The sequence below is a fragment of the Lissotriton vulgaris genome, chromosome 7, assembly GCF_964263255.1.
Source record: "Lissotriton vulgaris chromosome 7, aLisVul1.2, whole genome shotgun sequence".
Taxonomy (NCBI): domain Eukaryota; kingdom Metazoa; phylum Chordata; class Amphibia; order Caudata; family Salamandridae; genus Lissotriton; species Lissotriton vulgaris.
Window position 1 is genome coordinate 81514042 of NC_141695.1, and position 18612 is coordinate 81532653.

Below are 18612 nucleotides of genomic sequence, written 5' to 3' on the forward strand. Positions count from 1 at the left end.
GTCAGAGCTGATTTGCATATAGCCAGTGTCTAACCCAGGGTGGTGTGGAGTGCAAAAAAACGATGGATTTAGGCCCATATCCTTGTACTGGGGTGAATGTAAGACATTGTTCTACATTCTGTCCATCAACTGTGTTTTTTGCAATTTTCACCCCGAGTGTGCTGGGTATACTCAGACGTGAGTCCCAGGCTCTCCACACCACTGGAGTCAAGCTATCCAGGCTGATGAAGGCTGATAGCCAGAAACCGGTCCTTAGATGCTTGATTCCGGTCTGGGAAAGACATGGCTTGGTAGTATAATATTCATATGGTGAGGTAATTGGAATTTTTATGGTCAATTGTGTCCCCTAACGTAGACCCCAACGGCTCCATGTATGAGTTTCAAGTACATGTAATTTCCCTCCACAACTGAATCTGAAGACGCAAATACATTTACGTCCAACGTTAACATGTCCTCTATCAGATCCACCATGAATGGATTGATAATCCCGTTCCTAAGTATGCCGTGCCACCGTCTTTATGTGGTGCATTTTCACGTTTTCCTAGCTCTGCCGAGGTAGGCCCTGATTTCTGTCTCCAAGCCATTTCTGCCTCTGCCTCTGAAAGCTGCAGCCTGGAGATGCATCCCTGACATCTGCCTTACTTCCTGCCAACCGAGCGGTGCCCGGCTCGGCCTGGTCTGCCTGCCAAAAACAGTATTTTGCCTTCAAGTTATCAGCATAGCCAGCTCAGCTCCTCGAAAACACATTCCTGTCTAGTGAAATACGAAAACATATCCCCGACTGCAGAGCAAAGAGCAAGTCTCCCTGTCTCCGTGCAAGTAATTTACAGTTCCCGTTGCCATGGTAGGCCCCTGGCTCCGAGCATTCGCAGTAGACACATAGACACCTATACACGCACTAACATTCAGTATAGAGTAGCCTCTGCCCAAGAGACCTTTCCCTCTAGATTAAACATCCTCCAAATACTAGATATCAGATATGTTTAGGGACAGGTCGATCTGACATGCCAGACGTATGTCTCTTCTACTAGTGTTAAAAGTCAAACTCTTAGCTTCCTCCAGATGCACGCCAATCACACGTCATATTAGCTGCGCGCGCATCCAGGCCTTAGGTTTCAGCTGACTCTGCAAGAATTCTCTAAGCATCCACCCACTCGTGACACATTTCTGTGACGTTTCTAGTTCACGCCTCTGGGCACACCCATATTCACGCCTCTTTGCTAGGCACATGTGTTCTTATCATATACATTTCACTTGTCACGCCTACTGTATTCAATACTATTGTGTCATTTTACTATATATGTCATGTACTGTGAATAAATCATTGACATCTTTTCCTGCCATCATTGCATACCCGAACCCTTGTATTGATGGACAAGATCTCCATTGACTCGAGTCATTTAGTCATTTATGATTAAAGCCCTTAAGACTCAGACACCACGGACTCTGCCTCTCATTTAATTGAGCTATTCTTATGTAAATTATATGGCAAAAAGAGTATACGGTAAATTATTTACCACAATGGCATGCAATTTACGACCCCATTGGGATTATCAAACAGTGTCTCTGACACTGTTGTACATGGTATTTAGAGACTCGCAAATTGCGAGTCGCAATTGTGCGAACTTTGCGAGTCGCTAAATGCCCCAGTCGTACATGTGGCCATATGTGTTTACTAGTTCAGGCCAAACATGAAAGTTGCCTCCATTATCAAATGGGGAATAACTAACTCCATTACTTCATTAGAAGAGAAGGGGGGACTCCGGGACTCTATCCAGGCAAACCTTACGAATCTGTGGATGTCATTCAGTGCCTCAGCATATACTTTGCATCCGATTAAACACTACTTTTATCAAAAGGGGATTTTGGGCACGGAAATCAGTTTTTGGGGTGACTGTGCCTACTTTGAGCCTTGCCCCTGTGTATGCCTTGCGCCTTGCAGAGAAACCTTGGACTGATAGACGTGAACTGCCACTTAGTTTCAAGCACTAAATGGGTGGTACTTGGCACAGCTGGTCAGGACCGGCCCTGGAACAGCAGGAGTAAAGGGGCACATCCCCCAGGGTTGGACCCAGTAACCCCTGACTTCCCATTGCTCTCTGAAAGGGATTCTGCCAGCCCCAGTGGTGGACATAACCACAAACAAGACAGAATGTGAAATACAGCTGTAAAGTTACAAGGAGAGTCTGCAGTATGAGTGCCCGGCCCTCATTGGAGGGCGGGGGCTTATACATATATACAGAGGTGTAATTCCACTCAGAAATTGTCAGTAGCAAGAAGTGAAGAGTTCCAAAGTGCAGTAGTAAATATCCATGTACATATGCACCTTCGTGACTTCACAATGTACAGCTGCAACGTACATGGTCGATGCAGCTGAGAAACAGGCCGAAGCCCTGGGCCCCAGGGTCACTCTTTTACTGCTATCCCAAACAACCTGTTAGGCAAGAAAGGGGGCGTGAATTCAGAAACTTTAAAAGCTCCTTAAATTCCAGTGAGCTTTCTTCCCCGGGTGATGATTACTCACACTACACAGCAGTGTGGAATTTGTTTTTCCCATGTTTGTGGTCGGTGAGCGGTGATAAGTACCAGGCGCACCTGTCACGGTCCTCAGAGCGGCACTGAGGTTTGGTGCCTGTTGGTTGATACTGGAGAGGCCCCCCGAGACCATGAGCCCCCGCGCACTCTTACTCCTCTCCTTGGTACCCCTGGTCCTGGGCCAGCTGCCTGCCCTGAGGTTTTCTCTGACCCTTGACCCCGAGGGGAGAGTTGTCCTGCGGTGGGACTTCAACAAGACCACCGAGGAGATCACCTTTGAACTTCAAGTGGCGACCACTGGGTGGATCGGATTCGGCCTGAGCCCCGGCGGGGGCATGGCGGGGGCAGACATCGTGATTGGTGGAGTGTCACCAGCATCAAATCCGTCCACCTATTTTGCAGTAAGTGCTCTAAAGATTCCCGGGGGATCTGGGTGATTTAAAGTGTGGTTTTGTGGCAGGAAATGTTCTTATTAAACTGCAGCGAAGCATCCCCTTACAAGACGTGTGCTCCTGGGCAGAGGACAGTCCTTTACAGACAGGGCAGAGAATGAAGAAGAGGAACAGGTGGAGGGGAGGATGAAGCAGCTGTGAGGCCAAAGGAGGGGAAAAGGGGCACTGTATCCAAATACGACCACTTAAGGAAAGATGAAAGCAGATGGAGCGAATTCATTTTCCATCCACCCAGTTTAGAACCATTTTCAAAAGTGTTTTTCATGGGGAGAAAAATGGTTATGCATCGGGTCAAACCTGACACACTCCGATTTCACATCATTTCTGCCTTGCTTTTCTGGCTAAAACTATGTCTGAGGGAAACGTACCTTCATTCCATTTTCAATACATATGTAGATAAAACGCTCACCATCATGGTCTATTCAAGTAAAAAAAAAAATATTTTCACGGATTACAATTTGCTTTCAAAATCCAAATGGAATTTGCAAATAATGTACAAATAAAGCCCCATATTTACTCACACATTCCAGTGGGTTTCAGTCGCAAACGTGATGCAAATCGAGGGAAAAGTGTCGGGTGGATTTATTTTCTAATTCAAATCATAGTTTGTTTTGGAAACTTGCATAGATTAGCGCGAAGTGCTGATAGGCGCTATATTGTGCTACATTGCGTCACGGAGGTCTACAATGGGTGGAACATGAGCGCTCCCATGCACCGCACGGCAGTTTTAATGCACATCTCACGGCCTCCTGTATATGGAATTGGCGGAGGGCAGAGCCGCAAGTCTTGTTGCTCTGCTGCCGGACACCAAAGTGACAGGGCGGGACTGCACTGTATTTATGAAATATGGCGCATTCCTGGGGCCTCATTTATGAAAAGTGACGCATCGCTGCTTGAAAACAGCGATGCGTCACTTTTCACTGCGCACTCCTTACGACATTCCTGATGCGTCATATTTAATGTATGACGCATCATGTCGCAAGGACTTACAGATACGTCAGTATTTCTGACGTATCTGTAAGCGCAAAAGTGACACATTGCTGGAGTGTGCCACAAAAGTGACGCAACTCCAGCAATGCGTCCTTTCACATGGGGCAAGCCCCATGTGAAAGGGCCTGCGTCAGTCTTACGCCTGCTGTGAGGCAGGCGTAAGAAATTGACGCATTTGTGTCCTACAAGTGGCGCAGTGAAATCTCATAGATTTCACTGCGTCACTATTACGAGGCTTTTTGCGGGGGAACGCCCCTCTGCATACATTATACCTGACGTAGGTATAATGTGGCGCAGGGGTTTAAAAAGTGACGCATCTACCTAGATGCGCCACTTTTTAAATATGGCGCAACAAGGCGCATTTTTTACACCGCTGGTGCGTCACAAAAAGTGACGCACCAGCGGCGCAAAACTGACGCAAGGTCTTCATAAATAAGGCCCCTGTCCTTTCCCCCTGCGTTGGAAGCAAAATGGCAACGTATTTCCGCGTGATTCCTTGTTGTGCCTGATAGAATGTGCTATGGGCAGTTAGTGCTTCAACCTACTCGGTGGTATCAATTTGTTCTGAATTTTGAATAGCCAGGCAAACACCTGTAGAAACGTCCCCATATGATGCAAAATTGCAAAACCAGTTCTTGAAACACCTGGAAATGTAATGAACTGAGATAAAAAAAAGTTTCCTTCAACTTGTAAGAAAAAAAAATACCTGTTCCAGCATCTGTTGCCATGTAGTACTAAACCCACGCGAGCTGCTTTATCAGTGATAAACAGGGCAGGCTTGCTTCAAAATCAATATATATGATGTTTGCAACACAGGGCCCTAAAAAGCACAGGCATGGGGAATAGGTTCCCCTCTGCCCCTGCTTTTGAGGGCCATGGGAAAATGGAAGCCCTGCCTTAGTGGTAGTCTGAAGAGGTAGATCCTTTCCTAGGCAGCTATTTCAGCATTATACACATTTAAATGCCTGTTAGCCTTGGAGCTATTGTGCTGGAGCAGGCATTCTGGAGGTCTGCCTGTCTTGTTCCCATTCCCATTCTATCCAGAAGAAGTCCTTCGTCCCAGTGCCTGCTATTTGAGAAGTAACTCGTTGAAGGTGTGAGCAATGGGGCACAGAAGCAGATTTGGAGGAATGAAGATTGCCAGGAAGTAATATGAGAATTTGACAGCCCCTTCCTTAGACCATATTTCCCTCTCTTTTCATCTACATTCCAGTTGCTAGTCTAGGTTTTCAGCTGTGAGAACAAGAGCTCCCCATATTGGGCCTGATTCACAAACGTAAGTTACACTTTTGAGTTAGGTTCCCCAAAGGTATCCCCGGTGACCTGTTTAAGGACACTTCATGTATCTTGACAATCAAATCCAGCTACACAGCTGTTACAGTTTCATTAGTACATTGGTTGTCACAGTCGCAACCTGGAGAAAGACGTAGCCATAGCTAACACGTGTTTCGGCATCGGGTCATCACCTTTGGACTTCCTCAGGGCAGTGATATCTAACAACGGTTTTTCATAACAATTCCAAGAGCAGATTATTCCATGTTCTATTAACCAGATAATAGAACGCAGAATAATCTGCTCTTTGAATCACTAACTAAACTGTAACAACTGTATTTCTGGATTTGATTGTCAAGATACATGAAGTCACATTTGAAATTAAAGAAGATTTTCGACCACCACACATTTCGAACTCTTGGACATTATTGTTATTACTCAGGATAAAGACTGATTGTTGTTTATGGTTTTTGGATCTCTTTAGTCTACAGAAATAGTGGGTGGCCGTTTCTCCTTTCTCCCTTTGAGCATTCAGAGGAACCCAAGCAATGACATTTTTCTTATGGTCATGCGCAGATTCTTTGAAAAAAGGCCTGCATGCCAGATGCAGGCCCGGGAAGCTTGATTCATGCTCACTGTCACTCAGAGGGATAGAATATGGGTTTGGAGTTTGGAACAGTCGAACACTATTTAATTATTAGCCTTATTGATGATAAATACACAGTGAAAGGGAGCATTCTATATGGATTTCATGGAACTATCATGCATGTTTGATTGCGTACATCATGAAATACTATTACCTATGATAGGGGATGTATGATGGTACAACACGGTACATAACACCGCAGTACCATCACAACACAGCTTTTACAACGCAAGTCGTTACCACGACTTGCGTTGTAGGGTGCTGGACTTAGGAATAGTATGATTTACTATTCCAACTCCAGCCTACGTACAGTAGGGAAGGTGTTGGAATAGTAAATCACACTATTCCTTAGTCTAGGGCGCCCTCCAGCGTAAGTCGTGGTAACGGCTTGCGTTCTAATATCTGCGTTGTAATGGTACTGCGGTGTTATGACCGCGTCGTAATGGTTGTTTACCATGATGGGGGAGCTGGGGGTTGTTCTTGCCATACTGAACTTGCAGAAAGAGCTCTACTCAGGCATAGCTGCCAGGGTGAAATATGGGAATTATGCTGAATGCACAGAGAGCTTTAGTGCTAGTGGGGGTGCGGGGGGTTAGACAGTGTTTCATCCTTGTACCCTTCTTAATAATAATATATGTCAGCGGGCTAGAAAGGGAGCTGGTGGGTGTGTGCCAAGATCTTTCAAAGGTAGATCAAAGCCCTGTCCTGTTGCTCCTGTTTGCAGATTATGTGGGGCTATTGGCCATATTCCAAATCCCTCCAGAAAGTCCTGACTGCCGTTTCTAGTTTAATGGCTAAGTTAGCTACAAGGTCTACCTTTCCAAGTCCTTCATCCAGTATCGAAGTCCAGTGAAAAGCAAAACTATTCTAAGCTCTTTAATAACCAAGACATAAGTGTGGTCCCCTCATTTGTGCACTTCGGTGTGCAATTTGACTGTAAATTTATATAGAAGAAATTTGTCAGGGCTAGACAACTCCAGTTTGAGAAATCACTTTTTGCGGTTTCAAAGTTTGCAAGACAATTGGGCAAAACATTAAAAAAAGACAGGCTACAACTCTATAAGGCTAGGTGTGTGAGCATGGTAAAGTATGGGGCTGGGGTGAGGGATCATAAAAAGATTAGTTCCTTGCAAGTCACAGAAAATAGGAGGATGAGGAGCGTGTTCCAGGTCTTTGTGGCGAGGTGGGAGAATGATCTGCTGTCGGCGGTCAATCTTCGGAAGAGTGCAACGGTGGTGAGTTTGAGGTTGGCGGATCGGAGTTGGCAATGGGGGTGTAGAATGTGAGTCGTCGGTTGAGGTATGCTGCTCCGGTGTTGTGGAGTGCCTTGTCTGCCTGGGTGAGGAGCTTGAAGGTGATCCTCTTGTTGACGGGAAGCCAGTGCAGGTCTCTCAGGTAGGGTGCGATGTGGCTGCGGTGAGGGATGCCGAGGATCAGGTGTGCGGAGGCGTTCTGAATGCATTGTAGTCGTTTCAGGAGTTTGGCCGGGGCTCCTGCATAGAGGACGTATCCATAGTCCAACCTGCTGCTGACGAGGGCCTGGGTGGCCGATTTTCTTGTTTCAGTGGGGATCCACCTGTAGATCTTGCGGAGCATGTGGAGGGTGTTGAAGTAGGAGGATGAGACGGCGTTGACCTGCTTTGTCATGGAGAGAGTGGAGTCGAGGATGAACCCCAGGTTGCGTGCGTGGTCGGGGGGTGCTGTTCCCAATGCGGTCAGCCACCAGGAGTCATCCCAGGTGGGTGGGTCCAGCTGAGAATGAGGACTTCGGTCTTGTCAAAGTTTAGCTTCACACGGCTGTTCTTCATCCACTCGGCGAGGAGGTTGGTTTTGGCGGTGAAGGGGGCTTTTGTGAGGGAGAGGATCAGCTGGGTGTCGTCAGCATAGGAAATGATGTTGAGGTCGTGCAGTTGGGTGACGTGGGCGAGCGGTGCCATGTAGATGTTGAACAATGTCGGGCTGAGGGATGAGCCTTGGGGTACGCTGCAGATGATCTCGGTGGCTTCGGAACGGAAAGGGGGGAGGTGGATGCTCTGGGTTCTGGCAGAGAGGAAGTAGGTGGTCCAGTCCAGAGCCTTGCCTTGGATCCCAGCATTGTGGAGGCGTGTGCATAGGGTGCTGTGGCAGATGGTATTGAAGGCGGCTGACAGGTCCAGGAGGGTGAGGGCCGCGGTCTCGCCGTTGTCCAGCAGGGTCCTGATGTCATCGGTGGTGGCAATGAGGACGTTTTCGGTGCTGTGGTTGCTGTGGAACCCGGAATGGGACGGGTTCAAGATGCTGTTATCCTCGAAATAGCAAGTCAGTTGTCTGTTGAAGGTCTTATCAATGACCTTTGCTGGGAACGGGAGCAGGGAGATGGGTCGGAAATTCTTGAGGTCCGTAGAGGCGTTGACCTCTGCGTGGTTCCAGCTTTCCAGGAAAGTAGCTGTCTCGAAGGAGATGTTGATGGCTTTCTGGAGATAGGGTGCAATGGTGGTGCTGGCTTTGTTGAAGATGTGGTGTGGAGAGCCGGAGTGAATGGTGTTCATGATTTTGATGGTGTCGTTGTCATTTATGTTGGCCCAGGAGAGCAGGGGGTCGGTGGTGGTGGTGGTTGTGTGGACGGAGCTCTCAGTGGCTGTCGGGCTGGTCGAGATGATGACACTGCCGTGGATGTCTGTGATCTTGCGATGGAAAAAGTTGGCAAGCGAGTCACACAGGTCTTGCAAGGGTGGGATGTCGTTGGTGTTGGAGCTGGGGTTGGAGAGTTTCTTCATGATGTTGAAGAGCTCTTTCCTGTTGTGTGCATTGTTGTCAAGGTGGTTTTTGAAGGAGGTCCTTTTGGCGGATCTGATGAGCTGATGGTGTCTGTGGGTGGCGTTCTTGTGGGCCGTGTAACTGTCCGGTGTCTGATCACGGTGCGATTTCTTTTCTAGTTTTCGGCAGGGTTGCTTGGAGGCCTGGAGGTCCTCGGTGAACCAGCTGGCATTCTTGCTGGTATATCTTTTTGAGGGTTTCTTGATCGGGGCAAGGGTGTTGGCACAATTTTGGATCCACTGTCTGAGGTTGCGGGCAGCGGTGTTGGCGTTGGTGGGATCAGCGGGTGGGCTCTGGGAGAGGGTGGTGGTAAGCTGGTTTTCGTGACTTTGCTCCAGCAGTGGCAAGGGATCTGTTGGGTGCGGTGGTGCGTGATGGGTTTCTGGAAGGTGAAGTGGATGCAGTGATGGTCGGTCCAATGGAGTTCAGTGGTGTGGCTGAAGGCGACATGGGAGCTTGCGGAGAAGATGGTGTCAAGCGTGTGGCCAGCAGTGTGGGTGGGTGTTGTGATGAGCTGTCTGAGTCCGAAGTTGGCGAGGTTATTGATCATGGTCGTGGAGTTGGTGTTGTTGTTGTTCTCGAGGTGGAAATTCAAATCCCTGAGGAAGATTTAGTCTGTGGAGGCGAGGGCGTGGGTGCTGATGAAGTCGGCGATGGAGTCGCTGAACTGTGGCCGGGGTCCAGGGGGTCTGTAGACGAGGGTTCCTCTGAGGGTGGTGTTGGGATCGGTGTGGATCTAGAAGTGCAGGTGTTCGGTGGTGCTGAGGGGGTCAGCTGTGATGGTCGAGATTCTGAGAGTGCTCCAGGTTTTATTTCCTAAAATGTTGTTTGGGCGGGTGGACATACATGCTGTCCATATGTTGGTCCATTCTCTACATTTTATTTCATCCCTATAAGAAAGTCTAGTAATGCTGAAGGTATTACCTAGGAATTGCAAGCCAGCCTTAATTGTTCTGCAAGAGTTCCAAACTGCCACACCTGTGCAGTAGTATTAGAGATGCCCTCTATCTTAGAAGGAGTTGGCATGAAGTTCTTACTGGTTGATGAACTTGGCCTGAAAGGTAGCCTTTTTAACATCATGAAAGGTCTTACTTTTGTTTTCTATGGTATGCTCCATACTGAGTCTCTACTTAGCTCTACAGATTTGTCTTCGAACCCACGGGTGACACAAGTTGACTTACTTTCGTGCACTAATACCTGAAGGCAGGTTTTTGAGGCGCCGCAGTACCACACTCAGTACATAGTTGAATTAACGTCAATGCATTAGGGTTATTGCAAATCCCTAAACCTGGCATCCAGGGACACCATGGTAATTAGAAACAAACCTACATTGTTCTTCTCAATGCCTAAAACATAAACTGCACTAAGAAAGAGGCACTTTACCTAAAAAAGTGTTTATTTTAATAGGCTCGCCCTGTTGCTTAGCATATCTAAAACAACCACACAGAATATAATTCAAACAGCACAAATCCCTGTTGCGAACGAGAACGAGAATAAAATGAACATTTATTCCATGGTCAAAATGTCATCTAAAACCCTAACACCCTAAAACCTCCCCTAAAACCTACATTTATGCACTAATCTAGGAGAGCATCGAGTAGTATGGCTTGTACGTAGAGTTTCTTAGAGAGAATCAGTGTACCTGTTTACAGCAAAGAGCTGTAGTTGTGAAACCTCAGGGAGGTCCTATCCACTGTGAAAGTTAAACACACATGTTGCATCAGCTCCTCTCCTCCCGGACTAGGTAGATCAATATCAGCTTTCAGTAGAAAGTGAAAAACAGCAGCATCTCTGGCAGTCAATATCTCTTCTGGCAGTATCTTGCCCCCAGAGCAGCCACAAACTCGTGCTGCCCCCTGGGCCGCACATCAAGGCGGAACATGGAGCAACTGCCTCAAAGCCGCTCCGTGTTCTACAGTGCAGTGGCAAGCTGCCTGCACTTTCAATGGGGATTAAAGATCTCCTTGCAAGTGGGTGCAGTCAGTGACTGAACCTGCCTGCAAGGGGATGTCTGGATGGTCCATAGGACCCCTTTTACCCCCCTTCAGAGAGCTGCCATCAGGGGGAGCACTAGGAGTGTCCCACCTTTTAGATGGTGCACTGTGAGGGCACCTCCTGAGAGCTTCTTTGACTCTGCACCTGTAATACAGAGCAGGTGCAGAGGCTTGTCAACAAGTCTGGTAAAACTGAAAATCTGTAGATGGTAATTACATTGCACTGGTCAAAGTGGGTGAAGGCCTCCTTCTTCTCATATTTTCAGCCTGTGGAGTGCAGACTGTGAGAAGAGGGTGTTTTTTACCATGTGTGGATGGCTGCCATGAAGCTTCGAGGTCATTCAAGGGAACTAATTCCTGTTTGCCAGCGATCGATGCAGGAATGTGTAATTAATTGTTTAAATCATTTTGCTATTACACCTAGAAAGAGCAAAGTCATTTAATAATGCCATTGTGTGTGTGTATTGACAAACCCAGGGTTAGACACTGCATGGTGTAGAGATACCGTTATCAGGAAGCTTTGAAGCAACTTTTATTTCCCACTGATGGGATAAAAAGGTTTTTAGCAACACCAATCTCATTGGATCAGTGGCATCGTACAAAAGGGTGGGCTGGGGTAAAGGTGTCAGGCCATTAACATAGATGTTGGCATTGAGTTTTGAGGTTTACTGTACGGATGGTGTGCCCAGAGGCATTATCACTAACAAAGAACAGCATTTGCCTTTCGCAACAAAGGAGTTTCCGTGTTTGTTATGCAACATGGTTTGTTCCAACTCCCAGAGGCCATGAGTCCCAAGCCACGCCACATTCCTCAAATTTGACTTGCTTTAAAACTTGTAATGTCCGGCACAGAATGACATCTTCTAGTCTCTCTCTGTACTCCATTGAGATGCCAACCACCAGAGCTTGCTGGCGATGCTGGCAGGAGTGAGAAGAGAGTCCACCTGAACCAGAACCAGTGTGAGAGACTGAAAGGAAACTGAGCCTCAGTGGTGTGTGCACAGAGGCCCCAAACATGAACAAACATGTACCACTCAGCCTCGCGCTCAGTGGCAGTGTGTTCATTGGGGGCATTAGGGCGTTGCACCACTACCCTGGAAGACCGCCGACTGCACTGCCAACATGTGTTGATAAATAAGTATTGTTAATTCCAAATTGAAAAATGAATCGGTGCGCCGAGGGCACTAAGGCCCCGGGAGAAGCCCGACAGGATCGGGCATCCATGAGGAAGTGGGCCGGCCCGTGTGGGGCGGGGCTGCGCCAGAGAGTGACAGGCAGGCAGCGCACAGGCTGAGGGTGACGTGACTGTACTGCGAGTGTAAAAGGCCGGAGAAAAACAGATTTCGACTGGCCCGCGCATGCGCACACTTTAGACTCCCCCCTCTACCACTATGGAATATAGGCATGGACATGGCGCCCCGGGTCCCAAAATGGGCAGATTTCAGTCTGCTCTTAGCCAATCCTGGCGCAGTGGCGCTGCTAACGCTGTGCCAGGATTGGATGCTGCAGCAGGATGGTGGCGTGCGTGGGTATTGGCTGGTCTGAGCCAGACTCGTCGGTGATTGGCCATTTGTCCCGCCTCGTCACTGCGTGTGCTGGAATCATGCCAGAGAGCTGCTCATGGCCAGTCACGACAACAACACCATAAGTGAAAGTGGAAGTAAGTGGATCATGTGATGACTGTCATAGTGAGAATAGAGTCAGTGGGCGCGTGACTGAGTCTGAGGACGGAGTGACTGACTACTCAATGTTGTGGGAGTCGTTGTCGTGACCACCAGTACTGCGTGTCGTGTGTGTGTGTGGATTCGACGGTCAGACCGCCTGCTGCCACCCACGTAAGAAAGACAGTTATTTATTTATGATCATCATGTGTGTCATCATGACAAATCTGTTTTTTGTTTGGTTATACGTAACAGTATTTTTATTAATAATGCATGAGGGACTCAGTGCCAGTGGCCACGCCCGGTCATAGTAGTAGTAGTTTAAACGAAGACGGACCTTTAGGAGTCTCAGTCACAGTCAGGTCATACTTGTTAACTGGCTAACAATCAGTTTAGGAGGGGAGAACCTCGGAGCATACAAATTTCACTATTTCTAAAGGACGTGGCAGTATTAATTAATATAAGGCAAAGCAATATTATGTGTGTTTACTTACTTATCAGCCGGCAGACGGCTAGTGTTTCTATGGACAGCCCTCTTGTCCTAAAATACTATTTTACCAGGGCCAGTAGTGGCATTCGTTATTATTAATGATGACTGGCCCGTCATGATAGTAGTAAGAGTCAAAGACGGACCTCATATTAGGAGTCAATCAGGTCATGATATACTAGAATCAGTGGGCGTGTGACTGAGGAGTGAGTGACTACTACTCATCATTGTTGTGGGAGTCGTCGTGACCACCAGGTCCAGTACTGCGTGTCGTGTGTGTGTGGACTCGGACTGCGTGCTGCCATCCACAGTTATGATCATCATGTGTGTCATCATGAAGAATCAGTTTGGTTATACATATCGTTATTTTTATTAATGATGCATGAGTGACTCAGTGCCACTGGCCAGGCCCGGTCATAGTAGTAGTTCAAACAAAGATGGTCCGGACCTTTAGGAGTCTCAGCCTGGTCATATACTACTAGAGTCAGTCAGCAGTGGGTGCATGAGTCGGACTGAGGAGTGACTATTGTTGTGGGAGTCGTGTCATCGTGACCACCAGTACTGCGTGTCGACTCGAGCATATTTACGAAAAATGAGAACCTCCGACAAAATACAATATATGGCTCACAATCAGTTTAGGGGAGAACCTCGGAGCATACAGATTTCACTATTTCTAAAGGACATGGCTGTATTAATATGATATAAGGCAATATTATGTGTGTTTACTTAATAGCCGGATAGTGTTTCTATGGACAGCCATCTTGTCCTAAAATAGTATTTTATCAGGGCCAGTAGGCATTCTTCGAGAATCGAGTGCCTTTCATGTGTTTGTATTGACCATGTGTGTGTCCGGGGCCGGTATATCAGACTCCAGCTCGGTATGAAAACGTCAGAGTCTGAGCGCCGTCCAACGGCTGCCAATAAAAAAAAAATCCTTCTCCAGTCCTTCGTGTTATCGGGAAATCAAAACAAACTGATTTCTACCAACAGAAATGTTGCTGATTGAATGCAGAGGCCTTTTAGTCGTGCGGCACGCTGCAAGTAAATCTTTCTGCAAAGCAAAGCCGTTGCAGTGCCAGATGAAAGCTCCGCACAAGCGCCATTTCTGCATGGCGTGGCTTGGCGCCGGCGGTGTACGTGCGCTTATCAAGGTTATGTGACGTGGTTTTGATACAGTTAGTCTCACCCATCAACATTGCAAACAGGGCTAGCCTTTGGCATTGGGTAACCGGGCGCCAATCTTCAGAGGGGTGCAGGAGTGGCGTACAACAGCTGAGCCTCCCTCTAACCTGGGGCTAGAAAGAAAAGTGTAGTAAACACACTGTTCTAAGTCTGTCTGTCTTTCTCCCTTCTTTCGCTCCCCCTCACCTTCCCCTACTTTCTCAATACACTGACAATAGAACACGACAAGTGCCTACCTTGTGCCAAGTTTTATTTTGCCCAGGGCTCTGATACTGCCATGCTAAGCAGTCTGACAGACAGTGAAATATGTGTGAAGAGAAATTTTGAAATCAACACGAGATGTTTTAATGAGGTTAAGCTGAAATGCGATGCTTTCTGTTTTAAAAAACGTATTAGGAGGAACTACTACACCTGTTAACATCGAAAGTAAAGAGTTCAAATGATAATTAAAAAGATGGTGGCTTCCTTCAAGCCAGCAACAGCTACAGCATTCGAGGGCTTCCCCGCGCAAATGAACAGACCCGAGCCAAGACAAATCATTGATTCCCCATGTTAATTCCCATACTTGTCTACTTAGTGTAAATCTATTCAGCTCACTGCTTTTGAGCAATGTGCTTTTAAATTGGTTCCCACGGTGGTCTTGAAGGGCATAACAATGTAGGCATCACTGGACTGTAGGTGACAGGTCCCATGGGACCGTAATTTCAATGTGGCCTCATGAGTTTTTTCTCCCTTGGACCTTTCTGGTACTGCACAACCGGTCCCACTGTACCGAGAATTGAAAGCGGCCTATAAAAAGATGGGGTGAGCAGACCGTGGCCCCACTACCATTTTCTGTAGGTAAAAACAATCTGTGAGGTTCTCAGCATTGTATCTTGAAGTCTGTTATGAAGCTTTGTTGTTAAACTGAATAAGCTGCTACCTAGTATGTTATATGGCAGCGCTTTAATAATTTTCACAATTGCTTTATTAACCTTCCTGCTTTCTCAAATTTGCTTGGAAATGCACAATTTTTCCACTATTTTTTCAAATTTTTTTCGGGGGGAAATCCCCCGAACCCTCCTTAGGGGGTTTGGACTCTCTCCCTACGCTCGCTCACTACGGTGCAGTATGATTATCAGTTTCCGCCTCACCACTTTCAAATGTCACCAGCCGCCACTGCTCGCGCTGCACTATTACAGCTGAGAGAATGATGTAAGCAGCATCCAGCTCTTCTTATCCTTTAGTGTTAATCATAAAGTGTGCTCTTTTCCCCTTATCCTTAGCATTAAGAGTCATGTTTTAATGTAAACTGAAATTTCACCAGAATGTTTTTTACCATTAGAGATGTTGCATTTTTAGCAGCATTTGTCCACTTAGTATACCCTTCTCCTCCGGATGAAATTGAAAATAGCAACTTGTGTAGACAATTGCTGCAGTTATACGTAGAGTTTCAGGGGCTTTTTGAAGAAGATAGAGCTTTCTTTTACTCGTTCTTTTCAAGCAAAGTCACCTTGTTTGGGAGGCTGGAAGACCATGCCAAACTTTACCACATCTGGTGACTTTATTGGAGTTGAACAATATAGTGACTCAGGAGTGAAAGTTTGAGGGGGCAGCTGGGGTGTTACCTGCGAGAATGATGAGGGAGTTGGCCAAGTACGGCCCATCACGAGAGAATGAATGAATGGTTTAATTCAGTGGTCTGCAAACGTTTCTGTAATGAGACCTACTTCTGATCAGTGAAAATATTAAGTAACTTGTGAATTGTTACTAGACACCCCTATGTCTAACTTAATTGAATTTATACCTAATTTCCCTGGAGACCAATACTATGGTTTTAACAAAATACTGTAACTAGGGGTACTATAATATGGCTGCCATGTGCGTCAGTGAGTGCATCATCTCATCTGTGGGAAAATATGAACGTAGGTGTATCGGGATGTGAGGGGATGTATGAACGTAGGTGTATCGGTGACTGAGAGCCTGTGTTGTGTGTACTTGTGGCACAGGACATACCTTCAGCCATATGTGGCACTGTTACATGAACAAAACAAACATACAACCATTTTGTTTTATAAATGAGAGAAATTTAAAGTGCATATAAATATTCTGCCAAAATATTCATATATCAACATTTTTCTACACTTGATGGAACATTTTTCTTCACTTTACATTCCTCCCATTTAAAAAAAATATGGCTATATTTTTCAGTTGTATATATGTCAGCATGTCCACCAGCCACCAAGAGCAAGATGCCTGCAGTGTGTGAATGCAAGACTTTGAAATGGGAGACAATTCAACCGAAGAGTTAACTTTATGTTTATATGCATTACATACAACTATTCATTTTAATTTTCTATCAAAGTTTCTTTATAAACAGCACTGCTATTACTCCCCGTGGCCTATAGACATGTTGCCTTATTTATAACAGGAAAATACAGTCATTTGTTTAAATGGGAGGAATTTGAAGTGAAGAAACTAGCTTCACAAAGAATTAGGGCTTAATAAGGTTAAATTAAAGTAGACAAAAACATTAAAACAATGTTTCATAGAAAAGTTTTCTCCACTTTAAATGTCACCCAATTAAAAGAAAATTAAAGTATTTTTCAGTTATTAATATGGAACTGTGTCTATCAGCTGTGTCTACAGGGAGCGAAATACCTGCTGTTTAATATGAAATTAAAATGAAGAGTTGACTCAATTATTAATTTAACACTACATTTTATTTTTCTTTCATTTAAAAGTATTCAGGAATATAATGTTGCTCTTATGCTGAATATTGAGTTGAGGAGGACTTTTATTCAAGAGTTTAATACCTCAGTGTTTCAGTTCTGAACTTCTCTGAGGCACATGGGTCATAAATTGGAGTGGAGTGTGGCCCAATGTCAGGCACTTCTATCTGCAGCCTGACACAAATTTAAAATATGAATAGCCTTTACATAACACAACACCTATTTATTGCAGTTCTTAGTTAAAATGAACTCTATGCTGGGACCTACTCTGGTGGTTTCAGCTAGCTACTGGCAACTCGCAATCTTCTGGTTGGAGACACCTGTGCTAGAAGGTAGTAGGGGTAATTTTAGGATTTAAGGGTGAGCGGTGGTAAAAGTGGTAAGGGTTGTTTTAAGGTTTAGGAGTGCATAGCGATAGAAGGTAGCAAGGGTAATTTTAGGGTTTATGGATGTAAGGGTATTTTAGGAATTGAGGTGGTGAGGGTATTTTTAGGGTTTAAGGGTTTTTAGTGAAGGGTGGCAAGGTATTTTTAGGTTTTAGGGGCGGGTAGCAGTAAGAGTGGTATTTTTGGGGCTTAGGGGAGGGCAGTGGTAAAGACTGTAATGGATAATTCCAGGGCTTAGGAGTAGGTAGTGGTAAAGGCTATTAAGGATAGCTTAGTGTCTTGAGGGTATTGGTATATTTAGGGTTTAGGGAGGGGTAATGATAAAGGGTATTTAGGAGTTAATACACATGAAGGTTTAGTGAAATAAATGTAATATATATGTAATATACATATATATATATATGTTTAAATATATGTATATATACATTTATATATATATCTACATACCTTATAATACTCACCATGCATGCTGGAGGCATGCATGGTAAATGCATCCTCATGGTAAAGGCTACATGTAAAAGGCATGCCTAGTAGCGGGATGAATTTAATTGTCAAAGAACCACAACATAATATCTCTGTATGGAACAATAATCTGCAAATTTTGCTTTATTTCAGGACTACCATGGTATTGGGAAAGTTACTCCTGTGCAGGATATGGTTCAAAACTACCAACTTGAGTTTTTGTCTGAAAATGAAGGTCTTACAACCATGAGGTTCAGCCGCAAGTTCAAAACATGCGATCCCTTCGATGTTGATGTCACAGTAAGTGGGTATTATATGAGTGTGGGATGGTTGCCCAAGTCATATAAGCGCATGTGATGTAATGAAGAATCCAAAAAGTGTCTTCCATGTTCAGCCTTACTGTTCCCTAGCATAGTGGTTAGGTTTGACGACCACTATCGAGTGAGATAGCAGTTTCCTGGCAATCTAATTCTTCATGATCGTGATCTGGTGCTGCTGTTGTCTAGTGGTTAGATGTTAACTGGCTGCAATAAAGATAACCATCATAAAGGATATCATTAAGAACTTGGAGCTATGAGGTGAAAATATATCTCTGCAAAGTACAAACATGGGCAATGCTTAATTTTTTCTCTCGTCCCACCCCAACCCCCACCAGACACTCAAGAAGAATTTAGTAAAAAGGTTAAAGTAATGAACAGTAACCTTTTCTACCTTCCCCCTCTTTAGGCGGACACCCAGCGCATCATCGCCGCGTATGGGACTTCTGACACCATTCGCTATCATGGATCCAGTCAACGTTTCATGGCATCTGTCCAGTTGCTGTCAGAGGCACCAGTCTCAGGACCAGATCCAGAGCCGTCCTTCACCTATGACATAAAAATGTCCAATGTGAGCATTATATTTAAAGTTTAATAACGAATATCCAATTATTTGTATGAAACTGTAAATCCTGATCATTCGGACTCTGGACATTAAACACTGGATTTTAAAGGCATCTGCACAGACTCTCCTGACTTGGCACTGCTTCTATAACACAGC

At 45.6% G+C, this 18612-nt stretch overlaps 1 protein-coding gene across 1 annotated transcript in view; it reads left to right on the forward strand.

Annotated features, from left to right (window-relative positions):
• Nucleotides 1–2626: 2626 nt before the first annotated feature.
• The window catches only part of LOC147700830 (putative DBH-like monooxygenase protein 2), a 275994-nt gene continuing 260008 nt past the window's right edge, over nucleotides 2627–18612 (forward strand). Inside the window, exons 1-3 of the mRNA XM_086928503.1 lie at nucleotides 2627–2936; nucleotides 17728–17874; nucleotides 18301–18462. Coding sequence (XP_086784629.1) covers nucleotides 2667–2936; nucleotides 17728–17874; nucleotides 18301–18462 — 579 coding nt within the window. The 5' untranslated portion in view covers nucleotides 2627–2666. The remainder of the gene's footprint in view (nucleotides 2937–17727; nucleotides 17875–18300; nucleotides 18463–18612) is intronic.